This window comes from Struthio camelus, chromosome W (genome assembly GCF_040807025.1).
Source record: "Struthio camelus isolate bStrCam1 chromosome W, bStrCam1.hap1, whole genome shotgun sequence".
NCBI classification, from domain to species: Eukaryota; Metazoa; Chordata; class Aves; order Struthioniformes; family Struthionidae; genus Struthio; species Struthio camelus.
In genome coordinates this window covers 45,837,376-45,865,359 of record NC_090981.1, presented here as the reverse complement: position 1 = coordinate 45,865,359, position 27,984 = coordinate 45,837,376, and the positions used below count along the sequence as shown (strand labels likewise).

General features: G+C 38.7%; 2 protein-coding genes and 1 pseudogene across 10 annotated transcripts in view; 2 read left to right on the top strand and 1 right to left on the bottom strand.

Moving 5' to 3' along the window:
• Nucleotides 1–700: 700 nt before the first annotated feature.
• On the bottom strand, nucleotides 701–23,296 carry LOC104146883 (E3 ubiquitin-protein ligase TRIM23). 3 transcript variants are annotated; one of them, XM_068926390.1, is made up of 11 exons: nucleotides 23,056–23,296; nucleotides 22,061–22,223; nucleotides 14,782–14,903; nucleotides 13,610–13,888; nucleotides 12,816–12,998; nucleotides 11,910–12,125; nucleotides 10,753–10,887; nucleotides 6,525–6,654; nucleotides 6,298–6,408; nucleotides 4,914–5,038; nucleotides 701–4,546 (listed from the first exon to the last, which is right to left on the bottom strand). In XM_068926390.1, exons 1-11 carry the CDS (start codon nucleotides 23,227–23,229, stop codon nucleotides 4,367–4,369), a joined length of 1,818 nt encoding a protein of 605 aa, XP_068782491.1. In that variant the 5' UTR covers nucleotides 23,230–23,296; the 3' UTR covers nucleotides 701–4,366. The 3 variants fall into 3 exon arrangements, with proteins under 3 accessions (XP_068782491.1, XP_068782493.1, XP_068782492.1); XM_068926392.1 differs by lacking the exon at nucleotides 22,061–22,223 and having other exon boundaries at nucleotides 23,056–23,291; XM_068926391.1 differs by lacking the exon at nucleotides 13,610–13,888 and having other exon boundaries at nucleotides 23,056–23,202.
• Nucleotides 23,297–23,372: 76 nt separating this feature from the next.
• Nucleotides 23,373–27,984, top strand: part of LOC104146886 (trafficking protein particle complex subunit 13) — a 27,769-nt gene continuing 23,157 nt past the window's right edge. For 2 of the 7 annotated variants that reach the window (XM_068924576.1, XM_068924575.1), the window contains exon 1: nucleotides 23,373–23,559. Coding sequence is in view for 4 of the 7 variants with exons in the window: in XM_068924572.1 (XP_068780673.1) it covers nucleotides 23,676–23,721 (46 nt within the window). In the remaining 3 variants the exon portion in view is untranslated. Of the gene's footprint in view, nucleotides 23,722–27,984 lie in introns of all 7 variants that reach the window. The other 5 variants (XM_068924571.1, XM_068924570.1, XM_068924574.1 and 2 more) reach the window with 4 other exon arrangements.
• On the top strand, nucleotides 26,049–27,235 carry LOC138064025 (shieldin complex subunit 3 pseudogene; annotated as a pseudogene).

Sequence of the window (27,984 nt, the reverse complement as noted above, 5' to 3'; positions counted from 1 at the left end):
CTACTTCTACTAAAATATCTAGTCAGTTAAGATCATTTCTATCACTTAGTTTAAACTGAGTTTGTCAGGTGTTCTGATGCAGTCTTCAAGAAAAGCTCAGCCAATGTCTTAGGCCGTAGTGAACCTGTGGCAAAATATGGTCCTGTACTATGCTGGGTAACTAAGTCTACTCTAAATACACCATTGCACTGGTGCAAGACTCTAAGGAGTTCACATTTGTGATGACTTGATTTATGAAATCAAGTGTTCTAATCAACTCAGGTCATCATCTTGATATAAGATGTTAAACAGAACTTCAAGTCTGCTCATGAGGGCTCATACTCTCCAGTTTATTCTGTAGGGAAGATCTATACTCCCTGCTACAAAAGCCCGCATATATAACTAAGAGTCTTGATGGTACCTAACAATCCAGAAGTGTCCCTAAAGCAGTTTTGGAAGTAGGAAGCTGTAAGTAAGTTATAATGGTAAAAATTAGGCTTAAATTTTTGTAGCACTCATTAGCACAATTAAAAACATTTCAGGAGGAGATTCTAGTTAGTTAATTTAGCATAGATAATTTGCCTGTTTGACAAGTAGAAAAAACTGATGAAGGTTTTATGATTCTCAAGTTCAAGACATCCCATTTTTCTTCAACAAAAGAAAGCTGAATAGGGAGCTTACAGCATGCTAAACTTGCAAATAAATTGGACTGGAACACAAGTGGTTTTAAAAGGTATATTTCTCCATACTCAAGTTTTCGTTCACATCAACAGAAAAGCAATTATTAACATTTATTGTTGCTTTCCAAAAGCAAAACAGAAGACTGGTACAACAGCATTAGTAGGCTTAAACTGTACGACTTCAGAAGAATCTAATCTATTATGCAATTTTTTCCTTCTTACCGTGCCATTAGTTGCAGATCTTTGTATTAACGCAGTTGTAATGCTGAAACTGTAAAAGGGACAGATTTCCTTTTCATTATTTAATGATATGTATTTCATCTCAGGTTATGCCTAGACCACAGGTTTTCAGCTCATAACTAGTTACATGTGAACAAATAAAGGTACGATTCCTGTTCTAGAATTCAGGCAGGACAGAGGGACATGGAATGATGTTGTAGCACTTATCACTCATTTCAGGGATAAGAGCATGAATAGATTTTCTGTCTTTGCATAATGAAGGGGGGGGGTTGTGTTTACAGTTCTAGTAAATGAAATAAGTCTAGCTAAATCACTGTAATAGGTGGTAGTGTTTTTATCTCATACCATTTCTTTGAAAGAAGATACTAATCAAATTAATTCCCTCAAAAGCTGCAATCATTAAGAAACTTGTTTTCAGTGAAGTAAGGAATATCTTCAGGGATAGAGTGTTTACAGTAAGTTAAACACACAAAAAAAAAAGTTTAGTGACGTTAGTTCTTTAAAGGTTCATTTTTCTGGGCAACTAAACTACAGCAACTCAACTGTTTCCACTGAAAGAGCCATTTCTTTCCAAAAAATCATTCCATTCTCACCCTTTCCAACAGATCAAATCAAGAACCATTTCAGAGGAAAACCCTCCAGTACCACTCTGTCCACAATAAATTTGAAGGTAACTTACAGTAATGCCATATCAAGTGATAAAGCACTTTTTCCAGTTAGGCTAGACTTACTATTTTTGCACCAAGATTCATTAAAGAAAGCAAAACACCATCACTGAATGCAGTATTCACTCAGGCTCACATTTAAGTCAAAACCTTACAAAGAGTTGTTCAGTTTTTCAAATAATCCTTGTAGTTAGTAATGTTTGAGTTAAGTTCTAGTCGAGGAAGTACTCCAATTACATATTGCATAAGTGAGTACACTAAAAACTAAGAGTTTAATAAAAATGGTGAAACAAGCTTAAATTTACAACTGAAGCAGTTTATATATATATATATAATATTAACTTACAATACAAATAAACTTCTTAGTGTACCTGTTAACACAAAAGAGTTCACAGACAAATGCCACACTTATTTTCACAGTTACTTGAAGTCATCTTAAATAAGTTCCACTTAAAAACACTTTAATGGTAGCATTCCACACATCACAAGCAATCCTTTTGTACTCAGAAATATGCATGAGTGAGTATCTTTCTCTGCCCCCAAATGTACTGTTAGAAAAAAGCAAACTGGTCACCTTGAACATTTTATAACACAAATTAGAACTACAGCTAGGAGTCTGAGAGGCTTGTGTAACCAAAGCCTGAGCCAACTAAAACAAAATTTCAGATTCAGGATTTTCTGAATAACTCATGTCTTTTCTGTTAAAAGTATTCCAGAGAAGCATCTACCACACTTAGCAGAACTTGTTCATATTTTAGAAATGGAGCTATAAAAGTACAGTCAGCACTAACTAGATCTGGGACAGCTCTGCAGCACGGGCCAAGCAGATACTCAAGTCGGAGCAGCCAACTGTCTACTGTGCAAGAAGTTGCAGGCTGGGAAGAATGAACAATATTTAGTTGGCGTGGTGCAACAAAACACCCTTCAGCCATTGTAAACTATGTACAAAAGTTATCAGGTTACTTTCCAAAGAAAGTAACTACCCCTTCTCAGTATCCATACACGTCTGCAGGCATGTAAGCCTATTTCACGAATATCTACATTAAAGCTTAGTGTTCTTTCAGCTGCTCTTCAGGTCATTAGACTTGCAGAATCTGAAGCTGCATTAACACCATTTTTGTGATGTTTAATTAACAAGAGAAAGCTATAAGCAACGGTCATTAGGAAGGAGTAGTTAACCACAACTGCTTCCTCTTCAAGAGTGCAAGTTTACTAAATTACTTGTTTACACATTCTTAGCTTTTGCCTAATGTATGTATGCAGTGGAAAAACATCATAAAATTGATACTAGTACGATAGAAGTCATAGCCACAGATGATGGGATACATTTTCTTCTCCAGGCGAGGTTCAGAGCCCTACTCCAGATAAATAGGCTTTCCAGTGTGGCAAAAAAAACTCCGTGAAACAACACTGCTCACTTCTGCTGAGTGATTCATCTCTACCCCAGGAAGGAAAAAAAGATGATATGTAATTCTGATCTATTGGCTATGCTCATTGTAATTCCTCTACTGATGTGCAGAGGTGCGTGGCATAGGTTCTTCAGTTGGCAATCGTTGTGCAACTGAAGGGCCAGAAGATTCATACGAGGTGTGCATACCAGGCATAACTTATCAGAACCATGCATGCAGCAGAAAAGGAGACATCAGTAAGTCACTCCAACCTTCTCTAAATTTAAACAGTGCTACAACCATATTTCATGGGTTTGTGAATGAATCACCTTTAAAAATAGAGGGATTGGTGACAGTTCACATAGAAGATACAGTAAGAATAAACAGAATATAAATAAAGTTTATGTCACATTTTACCATCTGCTATTCTAAGAGTTATAATTAGTTGTACACTGCTTTTACAAAAGGTTATTTAATATTTTAAGGCTACTACCTTATTCTGGAAGCATGACCTCTACATAGAGGTACATAGCTGGACTGATGTTTCACCATACTGCTTCTTCAGTAATTCTTTTTTGAAGCTTCATTTGACTTGAGTCAAAAGTTAAATCTCTAAGGACAGGTTACATCCTCAAGCATACACAGAACACTTCCACCTCAATATCACTATATTCTGTCCATAATTAATATAGCACATGCACCCTTTAAGCAAGTCTCCTCCCTGCCACACCAAGCATGCACCCTAGTCATGCCACAGCCCACTAGTGCTGCAACACTGTTCCCCATTCTCAGTTCTTCCTCAATAAATTATGTTCTCTTCCCTTCTGGTTACAAATGGGGAATCTAATAAATAAGGGGCAGAGGAAACGACATTTTCCTTTTGCAGTGTATTCACATGTCATTTTCAATGCCAGCTTTAGGTGAATACATTTTTAAGATATTAAGAGCAGCACCATTTGTTTCTGACCAACGGTCAGAGTTGACTATTCTAAATAGCTTGAGATGAACTTTTAGAATGGTTTCTTGGGAAAGTATTTCTAAATCACTCAAATCTTCTGATACCAATTAGCTACTGTGACCATGTCATGATTATTAAATGAATTCCAATGCATATATTTATCAAGGAGGAATTTTAACTTGTAACAACCTAATTTCACCAAAAAAGTTTCAAGGCACCCTTGTAACTAGCCCATCACAATACTTGTAAACATATCAAATTTCAAACACACTAACAATTGCACAAATTTACTGAACCAGTTATCCCATCTAGGACAAAAGGTTTACATTTTTCTGTTACCACCAAGTGAAATAAAGTCCCCCTCTTCCTTCACACAGCAGACCTGGCCACAACATCCTGAATCATGCAAACAAAACAAAAGTCAACTACAACCTTAAAATTGCAGCTGCTGTGAAACTAAGCCACATCCAGGACACCAGCAGCCACGAGTTGCCTTGAAAGCCAGTCCAATCCTTCATAAAGTCCTGTACCACTTCTGGCATCACAACCCTGAATGTACCAGCTCCGGCCACAGCAGAGTTTGTGGAGACTCAGCAGTTCTGTAATTTCTTCCACTGAAAGCGCACCTGCTACATCCTGCAGCAGAACCAGATACACAAACTCAATTATTCTTATGTAGTAAGTTTGAGATAGTTTATTTTTAACTGATAGCTCAGCCTGAAAATGGCTGCAAGTCATATTTGGCTTTCCTGTTTGGAAAGCGTGTGTTAAACAGTTAAGAATCAACTATTTCTTAATCATAAAACAGAAACTGGTTGTTGAATCTATTACTTTAGGCTATTTTATCAGCTTTAAGCATAAGGAAAAACATCTACATTATATCCCTTCAGCATTCCTATATCCTAATCACGACAGAGGGTTCACAGAAGGTTTGAATCTGTTGCACAAACTAAAAGACAAAAGTAACGGCAGGGGGGGCCCACGCATGACAACTCGCAAGTACCTGCTTATTGGCAAAGATCAACAGCAAGGCATCCCGCAATTCCTTCTCTGTTAATAATTTTGCAAGTTCGCTGTGTGCTTCGCTGACCCTGTCTCTATGACTGCTATCAACAACGAACACCACCGCTAAGAAAGGAAAAGAAAAAGGTTTAGATGTTCAAATATAAACCCTGGATCGTGTTAGCTTTCAGCTAACAAATTTATTTGTAACATAGTCCTCTACATGAAGTTTCTCAGCAGTGCACAACTTCCAACTTCAGGAGTATTGAGGAACGCCTCATGTATCTATCAATAAAAAACTAGAATTCACCCTAAAAAGGAAAAAAATTGCCTCTTCTAACATAAAGGCTATGATACTTTAACTACTTAGGTCTAAAACCAGATTTACCTTGTGTAAATTAAATATCTCAGTTTGAACATAAATGAATCGGGAAAAGGTTTAAATTCCTACACGACTTTATTCCAATTTCACTGAACTGGCTGTAACACCTACAACTTCAGCCAAATCAGAACAGTTTCCCTGCTGTTCTCACATGTATTTATGGGAGGACTACAGAACCAGGGAAGACTGTGGAGTCCTATTAAATTAAGTTTGACATAGCAGCAGTAGATTTTACTATCCATTATAGAGGGTAACTGAGATGCCAGAAAGACTGCAGAGTTAGGGAGACAGAACTAGAGGACAGAGTTTAAACTAATCAGCTTTTGGCGGTGGGGGGGGAGGAGGAGACCTTACTACAGGGATGTACCATATTAACTGTTTAGATTTTGCCTCAGGTCTGCAATTTTTCAAGGCAGACGTGATTCAATGTTCCTGATGTTTATAGGGAAGTTTTAAGAGGACAACAGAAATCCAAAATGCAATTTTTTTAAAAAAATATAAAAAGATAGGAAGATATAAAATGTTAAAAGTTTGCAGCGAAGGCTGGAACAACACACAAAATGGAACGCTTCAACTGATGTTCATCATTCTGAAGTATTCTAGGTAATTCTCAATGAACTCATGAAGAACCCCCTTCTAAATTGGAAAACAACTATGGAGCATTTAGAGAAGCATAGCACAAATTTCCAAGTCAGCATCGTTCAGAATTGTTTTCGTAAACTAGTCTATGACTAGATCTAATTTCACTACAATACCAAGTCAGAAGCTTGTAGAAGTTTTAAGTTGCTAACTAGAGACTCCTACAGGCCGAGTATTTTCATTTCAAATGCTGTTTAAAGTTTATACCTGGCAAGTACTACTTATCACTATGGGAACTTCTGGAACACTGCACATCCTGTTGTCAGCTAAAGTCAGTTTAGCAGAGATTCTAATTTTGTTTGGCTCCATGAACTGTCTGATGGATTTATGAAGAATGCACCTTTATTCAGCAGATACTACTTACCTTGTGTATTGAGGTAATAATGCTTCCACAAGGGCCTCAACTTGTGCTTCCCTCCTACATCCCAAATAGTAAACTTCAGATTCTTATATTCTACTGTTTCAACGTTAAAACCTAAAATAAAAATATTCAAGTTTCATAGCCTTATTCTCTATGAAGATGAAATAACCAAATTCTACAGATAAATCAAATGCTCAGAGAATCATTACATACAAGTCATTGCTACTAACCTATTGTTGGAATCGGCTGCATGAATTCATCTTGCTTTAACTTGAACAAAATAGTTGTTTTGCCAGCTCCATCCAATCCTAAAGTGACAACCCGAATCTCCATTTTTGGTCCAATGTGTACTCTGTTGTCCTGGAAGAAAGAGAATACAAAAAGAGAGCAAGTTTAGGAAAGTCAACACATGTTTAAGACACTCAACATCTCATCACTATTTGTAAAGTGATTAAATACATAGATTCCAAAGGTAGAAAGCACCATCGCCTGCCAGTCATCACCAGCAATAATGTAAGCCACCACCACACCCAATAATTTCATCTGCAACTTCTGCCTGAGTTATTATGTATCTCTTAGAAAAACATCCATTCTCATGTTAGTATGTCTGTACTTAACACAATTTCAAATTCCTCTGCCATGGGGTTTGGGCCAAGAATGATAAACTGTTCATTGCAATTAGTGAGAACTCTCTGACCAGAGAATTCCCTGCTAGCTTTGGAGCTTTTCCACTAAGTTTTACTGCACTATTAGTAACCATACCCACAGAATTATTTTCAGCAGGAAGCTCCATAGCTAAGCCTCTTCACCTCAAGCCACTTCCAGTCCTTTAGCACATTACAGCAATATTATCAGCACCAAGCAGTAACTTGAAATGGTGTTGAAAAAATACACGTAAGTCTCACTTGGTGGCAAGGAGAGAGAATTAGCTTTGTATTTGTAGTCAAATAATTTATCAAGCTACCAGAAGTACTGAATGCGCTGAGGCCAAAAATGATCAAGTTATTACATTACATTATTACCATAAAGCAGCAAAGAATAAACCATAAGACAAACAGCATGCGTTACTGTGTGTCCCAGAAACATATCTTTCAAATACTTAGAAATGCTATCATGAAACAGAGTTGAAGTCAGAACCCTGCAGCATTACATTTGTTTTCTTGCAAGATCTGGAGGTTCTGGGGGCCACTGTGCTGGGCAATACATGAGAACTCTGTTTATGCCATACAGCTTTTTATTTCTTCTTGCACTAGAAATTCTATTTCTAGAGCGCAAAATACTACAACATCTCCTCATCCAAGACCAACATACACAAGTGTGACCGTACATCTAAACATCCACCTCATGTGACACAAGACATATGTACAGGATCCATTTATACAGCCAGATGTGTGCCATCGTGATCTGACTCAACTCCATTTTCCCCTCTGTCGCAGACCAAGTAGTAAACTGCTAGCATGACCAATACAGCTTAACTCAGTGTCCTTATGCTATTGCAATATCCAAAGACGTTCCTTGTAAAAAGACCTTGAGAAATCATAACAAACAAGGGGAAATGGAAAAGAAAGAAGATGCAAATATCACACTGCAAAAAACAAATAACATTAAGATGGTAATAATAAAATTAGCATTGGTAAGGGTTACCAGTTTCCCATGCTGGCTTTAACAGTGATGGGTAAGTCCTCTTTTCTGTCTCAGGTATAGTTTTCTTATCATTAACCCTCTCCTCAGTTTGCATGGACAAACAACTATTTAGGATGAAAAATTGTTAATCATGGACATAACATCCTGTAGCCACCGCTCTCATTACAAACTATATCAAGAATTTGACCAGGACAAACAGGACAAACTCTCTTCAAACAAAGATCACACTTCCTAGACGAGGAGCCATTTCTTTGCCAACAAACTAAGTACATGAAGAGATCTCAACCTTATTTGGTCAAAGTTTTCATAAATGCATACGTAAAGAAGCATCTGTGGGAAACAATATCTTAATATTTGAAAAAATAAAGATCTTACACTAATATATGCTTTGAAAGCCTTCAGCATATTTTCCCAGAAACGTCTCCAAATAATTTTTACTCCCTTTCAGTGCTTTACGCATGGCATTTCCCTTGGTTGTTTAGAAGGGGGAAACAACACTATTTATGTTTTTCAAACTATCAGTGAGGCAGTGTGGCTAAAACCTATGCACTTCGAACAGCAGGCAGGATTTTTCTTTCCCAACTTGAAGTCAGTGATTCTGCAACCTTCACTGGATATTAAATTCTCATGTTCCTCTGACCTGGTACTATCCGAAATGCTTTTTTATAACGTATACAGCCTTTAGCACATTAGAGATCCTGAGAAAGGCCTTTCAACCACAGAGCAAGAGTTTAGTTTTTCATCTGAACATAAATCCCTTTTTACTGCTACCTGAAATCTGATCTTGTTGCCAGACCCAGACCCTTCAGGTAACCAAGCCTCACTGCATTCCCTGGCAGCGGGCATCAGCATGACAGCTTCCTGAAAGGCCACTGTGTAGAAGGAGAGCTTTAAATTTCATATCAGAAGTAAGGGAACACAAGAAGTAAAAAAGGGACTGAAGCCATTTTTTCCATTCTGCTTTTTCATAACTACTGCCATTTTTGTGAAAAGTGACATTTGCTTTGGCACCTTTGAAACTGAGAATCAGGGCTTCACATGACTTGGTAAGAATCACAGTTCATCACAGGAGAGAACAAAGAGACACCCCATTTCTTTCCCAAGAAGGCCAAAATATGGAAAGACGTTTGAAGACTTCAAGTTCCCTGAGCCAGGACCTATTTCAGATCTTGCAGCCAAGCCAGCTGCAACCGTTCTCTTTCCAAATGCTCAGAAATTCCTGATCGATGTTTTCTAAGTCAGACTAACAGCTCCTAGGGAGAGAGAGCACGAAAGAAATACGTAGAGAGCAAGAGAGAGCACTCCAACATGCTAGTCACAGTCCTGTGAGATAGCACCAGTCAGCTCTTTGAATATGCAGAATGTAATTCATCTTCTGCAAAAGCTGTACGTGCTGCTTCACACATGCAATGTCATTTAGATTTAACCAGGGATTTGCAGACAGGTCTCCCCCATCCTATTATCTCTTGCCTCTGCCAAATAGAGGAAGGAGGGGCAGAGGTGAAAGTGTTGCATTTAGAGATCTGCTGACTGAAACCTTCACCTTCCTACCTGAGGCAGATAAAGCAATTATTACATGGAAATCGAAACTTATTGAAGTTACAAAACAAAGTATTTGGCAGAAATTGATTTTTTGATACCACACTACTAGAACACATACATTGCTAAAGTAAACTGCATGCCGAAAGACAAGATGTAGGCACATCTAAAAACTATAATTAGTAATTACTGTGAGAACATGAACTTAGAACAGCAGTTATCGATGAATCTAGAGAAAAGCTGCATACCTGCACCAATTCTGCAACAAAGTAGGTAATTCAGAAGTAACAGAAACATAAAAAGATTAAAACAGTTCTCTGCCGGAAGGACGTGGCAAGAAATATCTTAACAGAAAGCCATACGGAACACAGATGTTAATAAAAATGCTAATAATTAATACAAAGTGACTGGAACAGAATCCACATGAAAGCATCCTTTTCCTATAGGAAGAGTTTCAACAGCAGTAGTTAAATCCTCAGTTTCACCACAGTAACAACAGGACCTATCCTTCCCTCACTGAGGATGAGGCAGTGCAAATGAATATACAAAATATTTTTTGTTCTTCAGATATCAAATTTATGTACTCTGTTAGGTAAAAAGAGTCACCATTATCAAAATGCAAACAATTTCATCCCTTTCAAAGCATATATGAGATTGAAATATTAAAGCCATAAAGTAAAACCAACCTAGAAGATGGATGCTGCCCAAACTATCAATGAATACTAACCTACTAGAATAATGCAAATCACTGTTTGATAAATTCAAAGAAATACATCTTGATTGTTATGAACTGGAACATATGTTGGCATTTTTCTTTTTAAAATAGGTGTGCAATACTCAAGAAATAAGATAACATGCATTTTGCAGAAGTGATGCTGTCCTTATTTTCCACACATCTGTCTCTTTTTTAAGTGGTAGGTTCCTGACCTGAGTTGAATGCACAAAGGAGGAATGTTTCCAAAGTGTTTTTAAAATTCACAGTGACTGTGTTGAATATTTAAAGGAAAGCAGCTATGTTCCAACAAAGCTATTGATGTAGCTAACGTTAAATGAATGCTGGTTTCTCAGACTAATTCCAGAACAGTTATTTTGTTGCTCAAATGCCAGATGGAACGCATCATACGGTAAGACACTGTGGCTGTAACTGATGCTGAACTCTTAAGTTTGCTGCAACAAACACAGCATCATAAAGATGCTGTATTATTCCTGCTTTCTTTTAAATTACATTTGGAACTTCATAAAATGGTAGATATGTTTTCACAAGATTAAGAATACCTTTGTAAAAGTGACAGGTATGCTAGCATCCAGCTGTATGTGATCTGCAAGTTCTGTAAATTGCTGCTGCTGTTTTTGTAATGTCTCCAGTAGTCTTGTAATTTCCTGTTTGGCCAACACTACTCTGCAGTCATCCTAAAAAGATAAAAAACAAAAGTACCCCTTCCCATCAGTAACTTAATTTAACCAAAACCAACACAAATATGATGGCTAGAAGTAAAGCATTTTAAATATAAACACTGCTGTTAAAGATGAACATTTACCAAAAACGCTATTTAAACTCACATGCGTTTCTTCCTTAATACTAGCAAACACTAAAAAGTTGTGGCATTTTAAAAAAGTTACTCTTTGACCTCTCTTAGTCTAGGGATAACAATATAAGTTATACTACAGAGTCATGAAATAAATAATATTTATATCATTCATATGTAATTCCAGCAGCTAGAATACAACAGCACTTTGCAGCATGCAGCAACATACAACACAAAAGGAAGTAACATCTAGCCACTAATGTTGGGAATGTCAAACAGTGCCCACTAAATGTGGGTTTGACTAAGTAGCCAGACACTGGCACTAAATAAAAAACACTGAAAAGATTAATAATTTGTCACATTCAATTTACTGTTTGCTGCATATGCTATTTACTTTTTTGTTGTCAAACTAAGTGACTAATGGATCCATCTGGTACTCTCATACAGCCACTTTCTTCACATGTTTAATAAAAATACTAAATTATCCAGACTGCAAGGCCTACAGAAAATTATTTAGCCCAGATGCATTTCTCCTTTATCAGTTTCACATAACAACTATCTTCAAACATTTATAGCGGTAATAGCAACTGTAAAATCCCTCCCATAAATACTGTTTTTTTGCTTCAGTTTCGTCTCTCTTCCCACTCACTCCATGAATAACTAGAAGTTACTTCACAGTATGCAATTATATCCTGTGGCTACAAGATTTCCAGGAACGGGAGGACTTGATGCTGTTGTACTGGATATGTTATTTACAATGAATACTTCATGTTGTATCATTTTAACATTATGAAGGAAACATGAGCGCAGAGGGCCATCCATTTTTTTTAGTTTCTAGTCTAAACTTAATTTAGAGCTTAACTTAGAGATCTCTTGTCCCACATTACAGCTCACTTGCCAACCTACCTGCTGTAAGGTCTTTTCACAATGAAGGCAAGCTGTTGAAACCTGTGACAACAGGATTGTCATGTCTTCTTGCTGTTGTCTAAGCCAAATCAACTTCTCTCTCACATGAGCGTCAACAACACTAAGAGCCATTTCCTCCTGACGACAAAGGGTTTCGTGAAGATCAGAAAAATAGGCTCGGACACATGAGCGAGCATTCTCTGCAGTCCCTGGTACCTACAGCATTACAGTCATGAGAGGAAGAAGAAATTTGATTAAGGATTATTGCTGATCCCAGAAGTACAATATTTTGCATTTTATTCCAATTTCTAACTTATATTCACATCTGGCTGACTGGCTCACACTTCAAGTTTCAGTCGCATTGAGTGTGTTACCAGCCCCAAGACGAAGATCCTCCAAGAAGTTACTCTGATAAACAAGTAGTTTAGTCACAGCAGCTCGCTCACATATGTATACACACACAACAACAAAATTATTACTGACCAAGATTAAAAAAAACAGTAATATCACAGTATCTGAGGACAGATAGACAAACTATCACAGTACTTTAACATTATACTTGTAATTACATAACCCCGTATTTCCTCCCTATTTTCACATAGGGAAGAAATACTGTGGCGGACTGTAAGTTCCCCTTCCATCTGCTGCCGTAAGCCGCAATATTCAGAAGTGCCGAGTATGTCCAAATCCCATTGACTTTGTAAAAATAAGAACTTAACGTTTTTGTCTTACAAATCGTATGTTTAATTTTCAAAGAACTTCCTTAAAATGACACACTTTGTAATCATGTATGTTATAATTTACTGCTCTGAAAAAAGTCTTCATTGTTACAAGTGGAAGAAAAACAAACCAAGCTACAAAAACAAATATGCAATGCAATGCTTGCGGGAAAGAAAAAAAGCATACATGTTCTGTATGGGCCATTCCAACTCCATCTTCAACTATTTGTTCTCCTCCTTCTATTTGCTGAACAATTCCAACTAATTTTCTGGAATAATCTGAAATTTCTTCTGTGAAGGTTCTTATACAGTGGGCCATGTCTAAAATAGATGCACGAATCTGGTTTGCTTCTGGTTCCAAGACGGCATGCTATTAATTGAAAGTAACATATCAAAGTTTAAGCATAAATAGCTTCCTTAATCATCCCATCTTACTACATATTAATATATATATATATTTAAGGGGAGGGAAAGGCAGGTAAAAATGAAAAACAACTTGAAACTTAAAAAGTATGAATCAGGAGTTAGAGATTATGTTAAGATTAAGATAGCAATCTAGCAATTACACAAGTAAACATGCAAATTTGCTTCTTTTCCATAATCACTTTAAAAAACAAAGATGTGGCTGGACTACACCAGGTTGGGCAAATTTAATATTTGCCTGCTGAATAACAATTATCAGAACTGATGACAAAGCACAGTGATGTTCAGAACTGCATCAGATAAAGGGCCTTTCCATCTTAATGTACAAATAACCATATTGCGGTCTTAGAAACAGCTTTTTTTTTTTTAAATACTGCATGTATCCATAGCAGTTATCTGAAATGAAGGAAAAGGGAATGAACAGTATGAAGTTACTTCCATAAAGACGTATCAAACATCTACTCCCTTTCCTTGATAATCTTCTATACTTAAATTGGATAAATATCATTAACATAAGCTACCCCATGGCACAACAAACAAACAGATCCTTAACAGTACCTTATGACCTTGATGCTTCCCATATTCTTTACAGACACAACACATGAGTGGACTGGCCTGACAGCCCTCTTCTAAACAAACAAACTCAATAGCATGCACTTGGTGCTGGGAGCACATGGTCTTCTCATGAGGCTTATCAGCAAGGGGTACACGCCTGTGTTTCGCTAGTGTCTTTGTAGAATGAGTAAGCTGGGAACAGTCTGCACACAGGTGAGTGGCACAGACAGTGCAATAAACTGAGGCAACATGGGCTTCATCTTCATCGCAGCGAATGATACACTAACAAAAAAAGACAAAACTGAAACGGTTATTAACCAATTCCAGTAACTGTGAAAAAGTCAGAAGTTATCACCAATATAAGTCTAAAAAGTAGACTTTTCTTAAAAGTTGCATGTCAATAAATATTCAGAATACTTTCAAAGCTTGCTTTTAAATTCTCGACTTCCTAACGAAAAATAAAATAAAAGTTTGTTTCCTCCTTTACAGTCAACTCCAATAGATTCTTCTAGAGGTGTCCAGAGATTCCACAAGTCCAAACTTCAGTAGAAGTTTTAAAGGTTTGAAAGCTAAAATAATTCAGGCTCCAGACACTACCTCTAATACAGACATTAGAGAAAAATGATCACAAAATTACAGACGGACGAAACGTCCAAAGACAAATATGCCCTTAAGACAACCATTTACTCCATGAGTGGCACTCCACTATACTTTCTGCATAGTAGTTGTTAACACTGATATGATTAAAGCAGCTAGTTTTAATAATGAAGTACTTCCCATCGCATGATATCAAATGACTACAGAAAAGCAACACTTGGGAAGAAGAGTTGCTTTCAAACATTTAGGAAGAACTTTAAAAAGCTGTGGAAAACTCTCCTAAAATTACTACAGCTAAAGTATTCAAATGAGTAACATCTTTTAGAAAAGTTTAAAAGCCTAAAAAAAAGTGTATGTTCTGGGTAGTGATTTTTTCTGTTCCGTTTTAGTCACTGCATATAATGAAACAAGTAATTAAAACATTAAAAACTTGATACTGTAAGCAAAACAATGTCTTTATTAATAAGATAACTTTATATTTGATATAGAACTGGCTTTCATTTTTGTTAAGCTAAAAGAATTTTCCCATCTAAATACAGATTTTAAGCCAACTAATCAACAGTTTTTTGAATTAGTACCTCTCCAGATAGGCCAATAGCTTCTTCTGTCGTCCCACACTGCCCAGCAGATCCATTCTGCAGTCGTTCCAGCAGTTCCAACAAAGCAAAATTCTTCTTCAAGCCCCAGACACCAGAATCTCCTATTTTTAAGGAAGAATTAGATTAAAGGGGAGGGGAGAAAAAAAAAAAAAAAACACCAAGCAAATGCTGTCATTAAGTGCTCCACAAACCAGTTAAGAACCTGACAATCTAAAGAGAGAAAACTGGAGTGAGATATAACTACTACTCTTTCTGTGGAAGTTCACACTTCCTTTCCATCCTCTTCCTTCCTTCCACCATGGAACTATTAAATATTTACACAGGTTTCCCCTACTAAAGGGCTAATACAATTATTCATGTTTCCACCTCTGTCCACTCCCCCCCCCCCCCCCCAAAAAAAAAAACCCACTTCTAAATCTAAAATAATCCGGGATACCTATCATCATCCTGCTAGAGACTGCAAGGAACATGCAAGCTATGTATATTATAATCTTTAATATATTTTGCAAACTTAGGTAAAGGAAACATTTCTACAGTGCCAACAGAAACTGAAGGATTTGCACTGAGTTCCCTGAGTCACAAGATACAACACCTATTGCAGATCCTAGCCGAGTAAAAACCTGAATAAAAGTTAAAATAATATTCAGGAAGAAGGACCCACATACAGTAGTGCTACTACATACAGTGAAAAAGAAGAAATCTCATACTCTTCAGAGGAAAGCAGTAATCAATGTCTACTACTGAAACACAGGAAGTTCCACCTGAACATGAAGCAAAAAAAAAAAAAACAAAAAAAAAAACAAAAACTTTCTTTCCTGTGAGGGTGACTCAGCACTGGAACAGGTTGCACAGAGATGTGGTGGAGTCTCCCTCCCTGGAGATACTCAAAAGCCATCTAGATAGGGTCCTGGGCAACGTGTTCCAGAGGACCCTGCTTGAGCGGGGGGGGTTGGACTAGATGATCTCCAGAGGTCCCTTCCAACCTCAGCCATTCTGTGATTACCATAAATTTAAAGGCATCTTCTCTGTTGCAGGGTAAAGGCACCTCAAAGATAATTATCTCTGGGCATTAGCTCATTAGTTTTTAAATCATTCTTACTGTCTATACAGAAAATATCTAGGACCTTTCTCTCAGAGTGCCTGTTTTATAAAAAAGCAGCAATATATATTTTAGTAATCTGTTGACCAGATATTCCTCAAACAGGGCAAGTCTTCCATCTTCAAGGATGGAGTATACAGAATCCGATGTTCTCCTGAATTTACAAGATCTAGAGAGTTATATTTGGTTAAGTGCAACAGGCTGACTACCAGTGCTAAATCACAACTAAGTAGTTTTGAAAATAAGGAATGACTGATTATAGCTGGACAATCTGAGAATAAGGAAGATGTGTTTTTAAATGGAGCTCAGTGTTGAATTCACCATTAGTTTCCAGAAGGAGGGTCACTTGTTTTTTTAATTCAGGGGCAGGTCAACTTTTGAAGTTGTCTACTGTCCAAACACCCCTACCTCTGCGTATTTGGGATCCAGTTAAAGTCCTAATTAACACCAGCAAGGCTATTCATATACAGCATCAACACATGCAGTTACTTGAATGATCCCTATGGAATAATCTAATGCTAATTGCCTTGCTGACAAGGAGAAAAATAAATAGTCCCATGAGATGTGTACCATGGCTGGTCATGGTGAGAGCAACAGTGCTATGACACCTCTGAAGAGAATGCAAACTGGAATCAGACTCACGCTGTAGACCATACTGCTTTGTGTAGTTTGCAATTAAGACAGACAGTTTTCTCTTCCAGACATTTTCTACAATTCAAACTGCTGCCTCCATTATTCTAATTTGAATTTTGCCAGCAAGAAGTTATCTGCCTCATACGCAAGAAAGAGGCAGAGCTCAGAAGAGAAAGTTGGGCGCATACTTTTCCTACAGCTATTAGTGGTAGCATAGATTAACTGTTCTTCCCTCCAACACCCTCAACTGGTATAGAGCAACGCTTTATGTTAAAAGGAAAAAAAAAGGTGTGGGGGGGGGAAGAGTTGGAACAGGTAGAATGCTTACTAAGAGGACATTTTTAGCAAACCTCTCCCTGGAAATCGGCCTACCAGGAGTTGACTAGTAACTTTGAAGCTAGGTTCACAGTAAAAGCATGACTGTACTCTTTTCAGCTATCAGTTCTACAGTGGAAGCTTTCTCTGGTAGGGATTGCATTATTCACACCCAATATAAGCTCAGTGCACACCACCAAGTAGTATTCCTTTAACAGAGACCTTCAAATTTTCAGAGATTATGTTCTGGTCTTGCACTATTTCACAGTTAGCACTGCAGTCTTCTGCCTGTATGTATTCTGACTTCAGAGCTTAGTTATTTTTTTCAGCTCCGGCATTCCCAGCAGGGTCAGTGTTCCTCATGTCACCAAGAAGGTCACCTCTCATTACAAGTTGAATAAACAGAGGATACAATATCCATTTCTGGAGCTCAGTTATGTAAACAGTTTGTAAATGGGACTTGAATTTCCCAACACTGTGTCTAGATGACTGACACTAACTCCCAGGGAGCAAAGTGCAGAAAACTGACTAGACAGTTCCCTTCTACAGTATTCAAGCAGCACTAGCCCATAGTAGAATGACTGTGGGCACAAGCTTCAGTTACTACAGTATGCAATATATTCACATGAACAACACACCAATATAATGCCTACTGATATTGCTTACTTGGACCTCTTAGGTATACAGATAGCCATTAATAGTAGAGTATATATATTGACATATAATGACAAAACAATGAACTTTCTTGTGAAATAGATTTATACCAAACTCCTTAGTCTTTAACCAAACACTGCATAAAATGAAGAGAGAAAGAAGCTGTTCAATCATTACAGAATTTCTTACAGAAGAATTTTCTTTCAGAGGTTGTAATATGTTTATGAAAAAAGCAGAATAGCCTTAATAAGTCTTTCTCTCAGTTTACATACTAGTATTCAATTGAACCATGCTAATTCTTCTTCCTCCTGTTCCATGCTTAGCATGGAGAGAAAGTCATGCCAAAAAAAGTCAAAGCAAAACTGATTTACAGAAATTTAACCAGCAGAAATATAAAATAAATGCAGAATCGCTATAAACATATAGTTTATAACTTAAGGCTGTCAGGAGAACACAGTTATACTGGTTTTACATTCTTTATCTTTTTATTATATATGCAGAAGTTTGCTAATACATATTACAGATCATCTGCATGCTGTTGATCTTGGGCACTGATGGAAAAATAGGCAAAGCTTGCGTGTATGCTTCTCATTTGATCTGCTGAAATATAATTTATAATCAGTACACACCCTATGATACATGTACTGCCACATAGAAGATCATGTCTCATTTCACTGGTATTTACCATAAAGTTTATGTATTTGAGAAACAGCCACTTTGCTGCTTTTCACACCAGAAGCACTATAAAGTGACTGCACCTTCAAAATGCATACTTTCAACCAGCTGACCAAGTATCTATTTTGTATTAAAAAAAATACTGATAGATAAGGTATGTAAATAGATTTGTTTAGTCTCTGTAGACTTTAGTTCAAATTCTGCTTAGGTCTAAAGTATAAGAGAGCCTAATGACCTCATTCTTGTGCCTACAGGGAACGTCTGTGCCCATTACAAAAACGCTACACAATCTGTCTCTTCTCAAAAGAAGATGACAACATGAATAGCAGGAAATATGTCAGCCAGGAATGAGACAGTGACAGAGCTGTGTGAAGATACTAAGGCCCACTCCAGCCAGCAATATGTCAGTTTTGAAAGCATGAAGCTTGTCTGGGAAAAGATTACAAATAACATAAGGAATAAAAGCACAACTTGTGTCTAAAAAACTGAACAAAGCAGAGAGAACAAAGTTATAACCACATCATCTTGCACAAAGTTTTGACTTTTACCTTAGCACCATCAAAAGAACACATAAGATATACACAATATCAATGGGATGCACTCCATGGAGGATGCCAAAACTTGCAGATACCCGCTGAACAAGTTCTAATGATAATAACCAGGTAGAGAGCAGTTTCACCTTTATAACATGACGCTAGCAGAGAGGGTGAAAAAAACAAAAACACCACCCCATCAAAATTAAAGGCTACTTAGAAGAGCTGCTACGCTAAAATGAAAAGCCCGAGATTCCAAAGCTGCTACAAGTAGCACATCCTTCTCTGTGTACTCCCTGGTCTACGTATTTTGAAAGAAACTAATTCCACGCATGAAGAGGAGGGAAACCTGGTAGCAAGAGATGCCAGATACCTTTTCCTCCCAAAGCAGGACACTTCAAGGAGAGATCTACAAGAGGAATCTCTTCTTCCAAAGAGACCATTTTACAGACATTCCCTAAATACGCTGCCTAAGACAACATCATACAGAATTTAGGGCTTCGAAAGTTTGAAAATTTCCCATTCAAAAAGCTTTCCCATTATGTCTTTTTCATTAAAGAACGCCAATTCAGTTGAAGATAACTGTTAGATAGCTCACATACTTTCAACATGTATATATCCATTCACAATTTTCCATCAGAAGATTAGTCACAAGCAACTTTAATAAGAACTCTCCAAAATTTATGTTTAGTCTACTCTGCAAAGTAAAATTGCTTGGATAGGCTTTAGTTCTACCCATCCATTATGAAATATTTTCTCTCACGGTAAGATTTTATGAGCTATTAGAATTTTCTGCTAAACAAGTTAACAAAGCATCGTCAGTTTTCACTTGCAGCTTCCGTATTTCCAGAAATCCTGATTGATGAAGTATTTCTTTGCCCTGCCTTCCCATTTACACATATATAGAAGAGACAAGACAGCAAATTCAAAGCAAGTGCCCATTTTAGAAGGGAGAAAAGACAGCATTCATACAGATCTCCTAGTATTGCTTTTGGCAAGTTCCCAGCACTCCTTCTGAAAAGCTGGATGCATATAGTATTAAGTAATTTAATGATAAGAGCAAAGGAAAAGCAGCAAGTTTACCTGCTGATTGTATACGTTAAGTGACCAACGAGAAGCAGCCTACAAAAGGATCTCTTGTTACTGCTTAAGGAATTTTGTTCAACTCAGGTAGCTTCATGCCCTGATTATGCAGCTTTTCTTTCAACTGAACATTCTCTTGACAGTAATCCTGTAATCTAAATTTAGACATTAAGCAGCTGCCTGAGACTACCTCATTAAAAGGCAGAATAGCAACTGCAAGAACGTGGGAAAGGGAGCTTGTTTCCTCATTCAAAGGCTGACATTCAAAGAGCAGGAGGGAGGTAACCCTCATAACAAGCCCCACAGTTGCCATGCCTTCCCCCCAGCTCCATTCCTGAGCTGCCTGAAGGAAACAGAGCCACAATCTCAGCAGATTTAACCAGCAGCAGTAACTATTAGGTGATCAGGGCAAGATAATAAACGCACAGACTTAAACCACGAGGGGCCATGACAGGACATAGTCACAGAACAGCCCATTTTTACATGCTAGAAGCAATACGGTTCCTTAAGACACTTCTTATAAGGACCCAGTGAGACTTGCAGTGGCTATGACCCCCTATTGGCCCAAATAAAACATTTTTATTCACAGAAGCATTTTTACCTTCCTGCTACTTCGCTTGTTTTCCACTTTTGTTTTTTCGAGCAACTGGTTCTAGAACTAGCCTGTAGGTCTAGAATCTGACACACAAAAGCTGAAGCTTTTCTCTGCTCCTTATGAGGCCTTACCCTAGTTTAATAACATTCCGCTTTCTTTTCCATCAGAAGCTCCTCAGTATAAGATAAAGAAATTATTGATGGTTTTTATAAAGCTTTGATTTTGTTAAACCTGTAAGTCATAAAAAAAAAAGACTACAGTATATTTTCAGATGTCTGGTATAAAAGAATGTACAATAAAACGTGAAATACAGGAACAAACGTCTGCTTTTAGTTTATAAGGCATAAGCAGTGGTCCTACGTAGAAAAGCTTCACAACAGCACCAGGACTGAGACCCTTCTAAAAGCATATTTCAAGAAATCTCTTGCAGCTGTACAATTATAGCTAAAATGTAAAACAACTGTTACTGTTTTCGCCACATTCTTAGACCAGCACTCATTCATTTGACACTCATACTATCTCTTCCTCCGTGCAAATGCTCTTTCATATGAGTCTGCTATTTCTTTTTCTGACTTCAGTTTCCATGAAAGCATGCCAGGTACCGTCCTAATATTATTCTCAGTTTGGCCTACACTTTAACAGATTTTCTTCTCTACACAAAGCAAATGCTTATTCAAGATACTCTAGTATTTGAACGTTTCTTTCATGGATTACTACATTAGAAAATTCCCTTTCTGAAAGCATTTTGTTTCCTGTGCCTTTCCAAAGGTACCGCAATCGGTTCTGTTAACAAGTTCTCCTTGGTACAAATTCTTCCGATAAGTGCTTTCTCCGTAACCATATGTCGAATAGGCAGTTTCTTTTCTGAAGGAATTATAAGCATGTGTCATCTGTTGCCTGGAACAAACTCCCACTCAGGGATAAAAGCTGCATCTTTCCTATTTTCCTAACAGCTATTCCTGTTGATAAAACTGACTGATCGTGGCAAGCTTTCAGATACAGAAGTATTTTACAATTTAAAAACAGGTTTGTTATCATTAGCACCTCCCTTTCTAACAATTCATCACTAATCCAGAAAATTACTTCAGTAAAGAAGCTACTAATTGCATGGTTTGTTTAGTGTTTAGGACAACAGGAACCTAACAGCCATTCAGGAACCCTCCAACCAATACTGATTTAAAATAAACTATTCACTTTGTAAATACAAGTTTACAAAAAGACTTTTAAGGTATAAAGCTTTCAGACTCCAGAAGAAAATAAGAACTATGACTTTTTAAAAATATATCTGTTTTGCTAACATTTAACAGTGTTATGAGCTTCTCTGAATCAAATAAACATTCCACATTTGCTGTATTTCGCTAATATTTCAGGTAACGTTAATAAAGACGACTGCATAAAAACAACTCATTTAACTTTGTTATTGGGTCCTGCACACTACACACCTATACCATCCACCATTCGTTTCCCTTATTCTCTACCTCTACTCTTCTCATGGATTTTGAGCAAAATCAAAGGTATGAGTTGTAAAGGCTCTGATAACACACAGCATAGTCTGCTAGCCCACACACAGGAACAAACTTTTGCACGTTTTTTCTTATTATGTCAGAGGCTTCTCTATATCCTTGGGTGATTTTTTTTTTTTTTTAAAGTTTTAGAATTACATTCTCTTACCTAGTTCAGTAACTTGTCGATCAAAAGGACAACGAACTGCTCTGCCATGAAGGGGAAGCCGGGTAAGACAGTCATGGCAGACAGTATGGCCACACAAAAGCAGCCGGGGAACTTTGTCACCTTGCAAAGAAAATACATCTTCACAGACTCCACACTCAAGAACCTATAATTTAATAAGAGACTGTATTTGTTTCCAAGTTGATAAAAAAGCCAAACTTCATATAAGAAGCCATGTAATACAGTTTATTTTATGAAAGCTCCTGCAATCACAGCACACAGGCGCTCAAGAGTTTTTCATATGCACAAATACTGATCCATTAAGGAATAGCAACAACAAAGAGAACAGAACATTACAGCTCTTTGGGCTCCCATCTGATCAGGATTAGTTTTGGCCCACTCCAATTAACACAGAGCCTCACAAACAGTTCATTGGGCACCCAGCACAACTGAATAAGAAGTTTCCTAGCAGGAAAAGGAAATAGGGGGAAAGACCCTTCCAAAGTAGACAGGCAGCTGGTGGAGAAAATTTCTTTTCACAGCTGACCTATACAAAATAGTCAGGCACACCAAATTAGCCAATTATGAGGGTGTAAACCCAGTAGCAAGCTGGCAGGAACATCTTAAAACCATTAGTGAAAAAGGAAGACTGTTCATCATTCACAAAAACGACCATCCCTAAGACATCAGTGGGCAGCCCTACCCGCGAGCTGCCCAAAAGCCTTCCTGGGGGCCTTCAGGGAGACCACCCGTGACCTGTGCCCGCTTACAAAGCTGCCCGTTGTGAGGCGGCCGCCCTCCGCCGCGGCCAGGGAGCCCGCTCAGAGCAAGGCCCACGGGAGGGCAGCCGCCAGCGCGGCTCTGCGCGGCCGAGGCGGCCCCGGGGCGCTAACCGGCTCGGCTCGGCTCGGCGCCTCCTCGCTCCCCCTTCTCTCGCCAGGGGCAGCGATGCAGCAGCGCGGGGAGGGGAGGGGCGCGGATAAGACAGCCCTTCTCACCTTCACGGCAGCGCCTGCCGGCCCGCGGCTGCTGCTGCCGCTGAGCCCCCGGCTGGCGTCCAGCCCCGCACCGGCCCCAACCCTGTTGACACCCAGGGCCGCCATCTTGGGCAGGGCGGAGCAGCGCGGCGACCGGCAGGAAGGGGGCCGGCGGGGGCGCGGGGCAGGGCGCATGCGCTCTCCCCTCCGGGTCTGCGCCCGGCTCCGGGGACTCGCACCAGAGAATTACCGTTCCCATCGTGCCGAGCGGCACAACCCCCCTCCCCCCCCCCCGCCCCGGCCTGTTAGGTTTTCGAGGACTGCATGTCCCAGCATGCACTGCGACGGCGTCGAGGCCCGTTTCTGCGGAGAGCCCGCTGCGCACTTGGCCGCCCCGCCCATGACATCGGCCTCGGCGGGGGTGGGGAGAGCGGCAATGCATTCTGGGGACTGTAGTTCTGCCTGCGCCCCGCGGCGCCGGTTGGTGACGATTTGCCCCCGGGAGAGCCGTTTCCGGGTTCAGAGGTATTTGCAGCGCCCAGGCTTTGCATATATATTTCATGTTTGCCGGTCGCGCGCTTTTTGCCCCCGGAGGGATTTTGCCCTAATTGTCCTGCCGTAGGCGGCTGAAGGCTGGCGCCATGGACATCAACCAGCCTAAGCAGGAGCACTTGCTGGCTCTGAAAGGTACCGAGAGCGCGGCCCGCCGGGCCCGCCGCGCCGCCCCTCCTCTCCCCTCCCCTCCCCAGCCGCCCGGGCCGCGGCGGAGGCGCCGGGGAGGCGGAGGTGCCTCTCCCAGGGCCGCCTTGGGGAGGCGGCCCGCTCCGGCCGTGCCCGGGCCGGGCGTACGGTGCTGTCAGGCCGGCGGCTCGGTGTCCGCCCGGGGCCCGAGGCGGGGGGGGCCCGGCCCGGGAGGGGGGTGCGCGGGGGTGGCCGGCACCGTGGGCGCAAGGGGGAGCGGCGAAGCCGTTTGGAGGCACGGACGTCCCTGCGCGTGGGTGGCCTTCTGGCCTGACAGGGCCCTTGAGGTTTTTCGATGTGTGTGCATTTTGCCAAAGCGTTTCAGCAGCTACTGTGAAATCTTTTTTTTCACATTTTCTTTTCAGCGTAGAGAGCTTTTTGCCCTTTTAACCTTTTGCTCAATGAACAGCTGCTGGCTTTACATCCTTGCCTCAAAAGTCACAGAGGAGAGGTGAAAATGAAAATGTAGGTGCCTATCAGGTACCTTGCAGAGTTTAGTACAAAAAATCAAGGCAGCTCTGTAAAGAAATTGATATTCCTGCTGGCAGTTGTGTACCAATAAGTTAACAATCAAAGCATTGAGAAGCCTGAATCTACTTTCACCTTACTTCAGGCAAAAAATATATATTTATACATTTCTCTTTCTAATAGTGCTTGTTTTGAAAATAAATGTAGCTTGTTATGTAAGAAGAGTAAATAGTTACAGCTTAAATTATGTAAAAATTATAAATCAGTGAGACTATTCAGGTGCATAAAGTAGTGCATGTGTGTAAATGACTTCAGAATCCATCTTCTGTCAATACACTAGTTTTACCACGCTCCTGGGGAGTTTTTGTGCTGTCTACCTGTTTAAAAAAATCCACAAAATCTGTAAAATCTGTTAATTAAAATTCAAAGATAATAAACTTTTTTTCATATGTATGCGTACACATGCCAGATGCACTCAAAATAACAAAACCAAAAACCCAGAACATGAAACAGCATCAGCTGCCACTACAAATGCATATTGGTAGTAATTAATTCAAAGCAAAAACTTTTGTGATATATCTTTGTTTTGCTGTTGTGAGAAATCAGTAGGATCCATGGGCTTGCATTAAAACTTATTTCAGTGTCCAGGCTATAGGTTTTGCAAATAAGAGAGAAAAAAAGCATCTGAATTTCTTTGCATTATGTATAATTCAAGCTAAATATTGGCAGTACAATGATTAAGCAATTCTAGGTTTTATTGTTTTTAACGTTGTCTATTGCTGATGTCTGGTGGGGAGCCTACTAGGATTGCAAACTTGTTTGAGGGGGGGAGAAACGGAGCGCAAAATAATGCATGTGTTTTATGTTATGTTTTATAGTAGCGTTTGCAGGGGAAAAAAGGAAAACATAATTTTCGCATGAAAGAAAGATTTTTTTTTTTTAAATATAAAGTGTGTCCTTAAGTTATTTGAAAAGAATGGCTACGTGTATGGCTCAAAAATTTTGAGGGTAAAACTAAATGTATAATTCCGATATAAAATGGAAAAAAAAAATCAGACACAAGCGCTGTCTATCCGCTGCACTTCCCCTTAAAACTGCAACTTTAAAGACAGCTATACCTGTCTACTATTTCAGGAGGAGTTGTTTTATCATTGTAAACCTAATGTTTCTAGTTGTTTATATTCTCTTGGTTAGCCTGTGAAAAACAGTGTTTCCTCTTTAATTTCTTTAAATATATTTGACTTGCAAATTGGATATAGTAGGAAGTGGTAATTGTGTATCTTATTACTGATGGTAATATTTTAAATGAAATATTTTACTCTAACTTCATACCTTGACATGCATGTTGGTAATATAGTGCCATATGTGTGCGTAATAATCTTTGGGAAAAGAGAATTGTGGTTACCTTAGTATGGAAAATTTGAGATCTGAGACAACTTCTGAGTTGTCTGTAACTAGAAAAAAAACCATTTTAATATCCATCCCAAAGATATGCCAAGAATAATGATGGGTCTTAGTGGATGACAAGGATGAGATGGTGACAGTGAAAGGAATACCCTTGGGAGGGACAGCACTGAGCAAACTGTGTGCATACAGGTAATGTTCTGTGTGTTGAAGCTATGCTGGCAATGATAGGATACAGTCACTAATATTCAGCATGGGTAAAGTAGAAATGTTCTGATACATATCTCTAGTTTATTTTTACAACATGTTGCTTTTTTACAAAATATCCTGGCCATATGTTTCTTAATATGGTAGTATCTTATTCTTTATAATACTTCTGCTTTAGGTCCTGTTTTCCACTCGTCTTTGCAGCACGAGACAAGGAAATTCTTGTAAATAAGATGTGTTGCAATCTAGATTTGAGAGTCCTAATCAAGAGACTGTTCCTTTTACTAAGAATAACTGGATACCTGCAGTACAAGCATGGACGTGGTCTTGCATTATCGACCACACCAGAGAGATCTAATAAAACTGCAAAAATTTGCAGAAGCAGCAGTGAAGGAGTTTCCCATTCGTCAGTTACCAAGATTTACACCCTGGTTTCCAAATGATTTAAACAGACTTCCCCTCAAACCAAAAAGGCAGCCACCTATTATCTCTTCTGAGGAAGCGGAAGAATTAAAACAACTTTCTGCAGCTTCAGAATATATTACAGGATTTCCTGATTATGACTGCACAAAAAATCTCCTTGAGTTTCAGTCTAACCTGAGTCATGGGCAGACTTCAGTCCAAGCTCGAACTGTTCACAGACCAATTAACTTGGAGAATCGAGAAGAACCACCATCTAATGGAAAACAAAAATTGAAAAGGTCTTGGAGTGTCTCTCTCCCTAGTGCTAAGATCAAAGAAAAGAGTCTTCCTTTGTCTCAAGAACTGCAGAATAATTTGGAAAGGCTGAAACTGGATGTATTTTGTAGAGCAAAGTGGACAATTGAACAGTCTGTTTGTAATAATCAAACTTTGGAGGACATCTGGATAAAACTGAATAGGCTCATCAAACACAATGAATTGCCATCTTGCAATGCTACAATCCAAAGATCTGTGGGCCAGATATGGATTTTCTGTGATATATTATACTGTGAATATGTTAGAAATGTTCTTAGGGAAAGGCTAAGCCTTACTGATAAAATGAATTTGCTTGTGCATAAATTTGGAATTATTTTTAGCTCGTAATTTTATGATAGAGTTCCATAATAATGCTGCTATCTGAAGTACTAGAGTTTTTAAGCAGCTTAGAAGATACGAACTTTGGAACAACCAATGAATTAAAGAGCAGGAAACTATTAAATATTTTTTGGCTACAATTTTTCTTTATTTAACTTTATTTGACCAGGAATCTTATGAGTGCTTCTATTAAGATTGGTATGTTTCTGTTTGGTTTAGAACTGCATTTATTAAGCTTTTCTCTACATCAGTTGTCTAGGAAAAAAATCTGTTGTCTAGACTGTTATGGCAAGCTGTGTCAGATAATAAAAGTTATGCTTTCAGTCAAGCCAAGTATTTCCTCACTGTGCTGTTTTGATTAAAATTAGAAGGAGAAAGAAAAGATATTTTGAAGTGGGTCCATCACACATGGCAGTGTGTTAATCACTGTAAAGAACAGGGTTTTTCATTTTGTTTTGTTTTGTTTTCTACCAAGACTGTCAAGATCTGAGTATTTCCTGGAAGTAATTCTTTTATGAAGGAATTAAAATTAAATATATTAAATACAAACTTTAAATACAGAAAATTGAAACTTTCCGTTCTATTCAAACACTGTCTGAATGATGTTGTTAGTATTTTCCCAGAAGTATTAGTGAAAGTTTCAGTGGAAGTTGGATGCTCTGGAATAGTGGACATCTTTATTGTTTTCTATTTTGTGACTTTTGTACTAATATTTCTTCTGAGGTTGCTCGTCTTTGGTCTGTGACCTATATTGGAGCCTCTAATTATACTGGGGAACAAGAAAGCACGAACTTCCATCTGTAAGTCAGGAAATTAAGAAATCAGGCTTCTATCTGTAAACCTCTATTTGTTGTTGTTATAGAAGGTAACGGTCTCTGAAGATCAGAACGTATATTTTGCAGGGCTGAGTTCAGCATGACTTTTTGTCATCTGAAAGAATAAACTGTTTCAAGGTCATGCTATCCGTGCTCAGTACCATGTCTGGAAGGTCAGTGGAGCAAGTAAACTGGTATCCACGTAACTGCATGGGTCTGTATTTCTCGTAGGGAATCCGATTAACTCCTCTCCAGATAA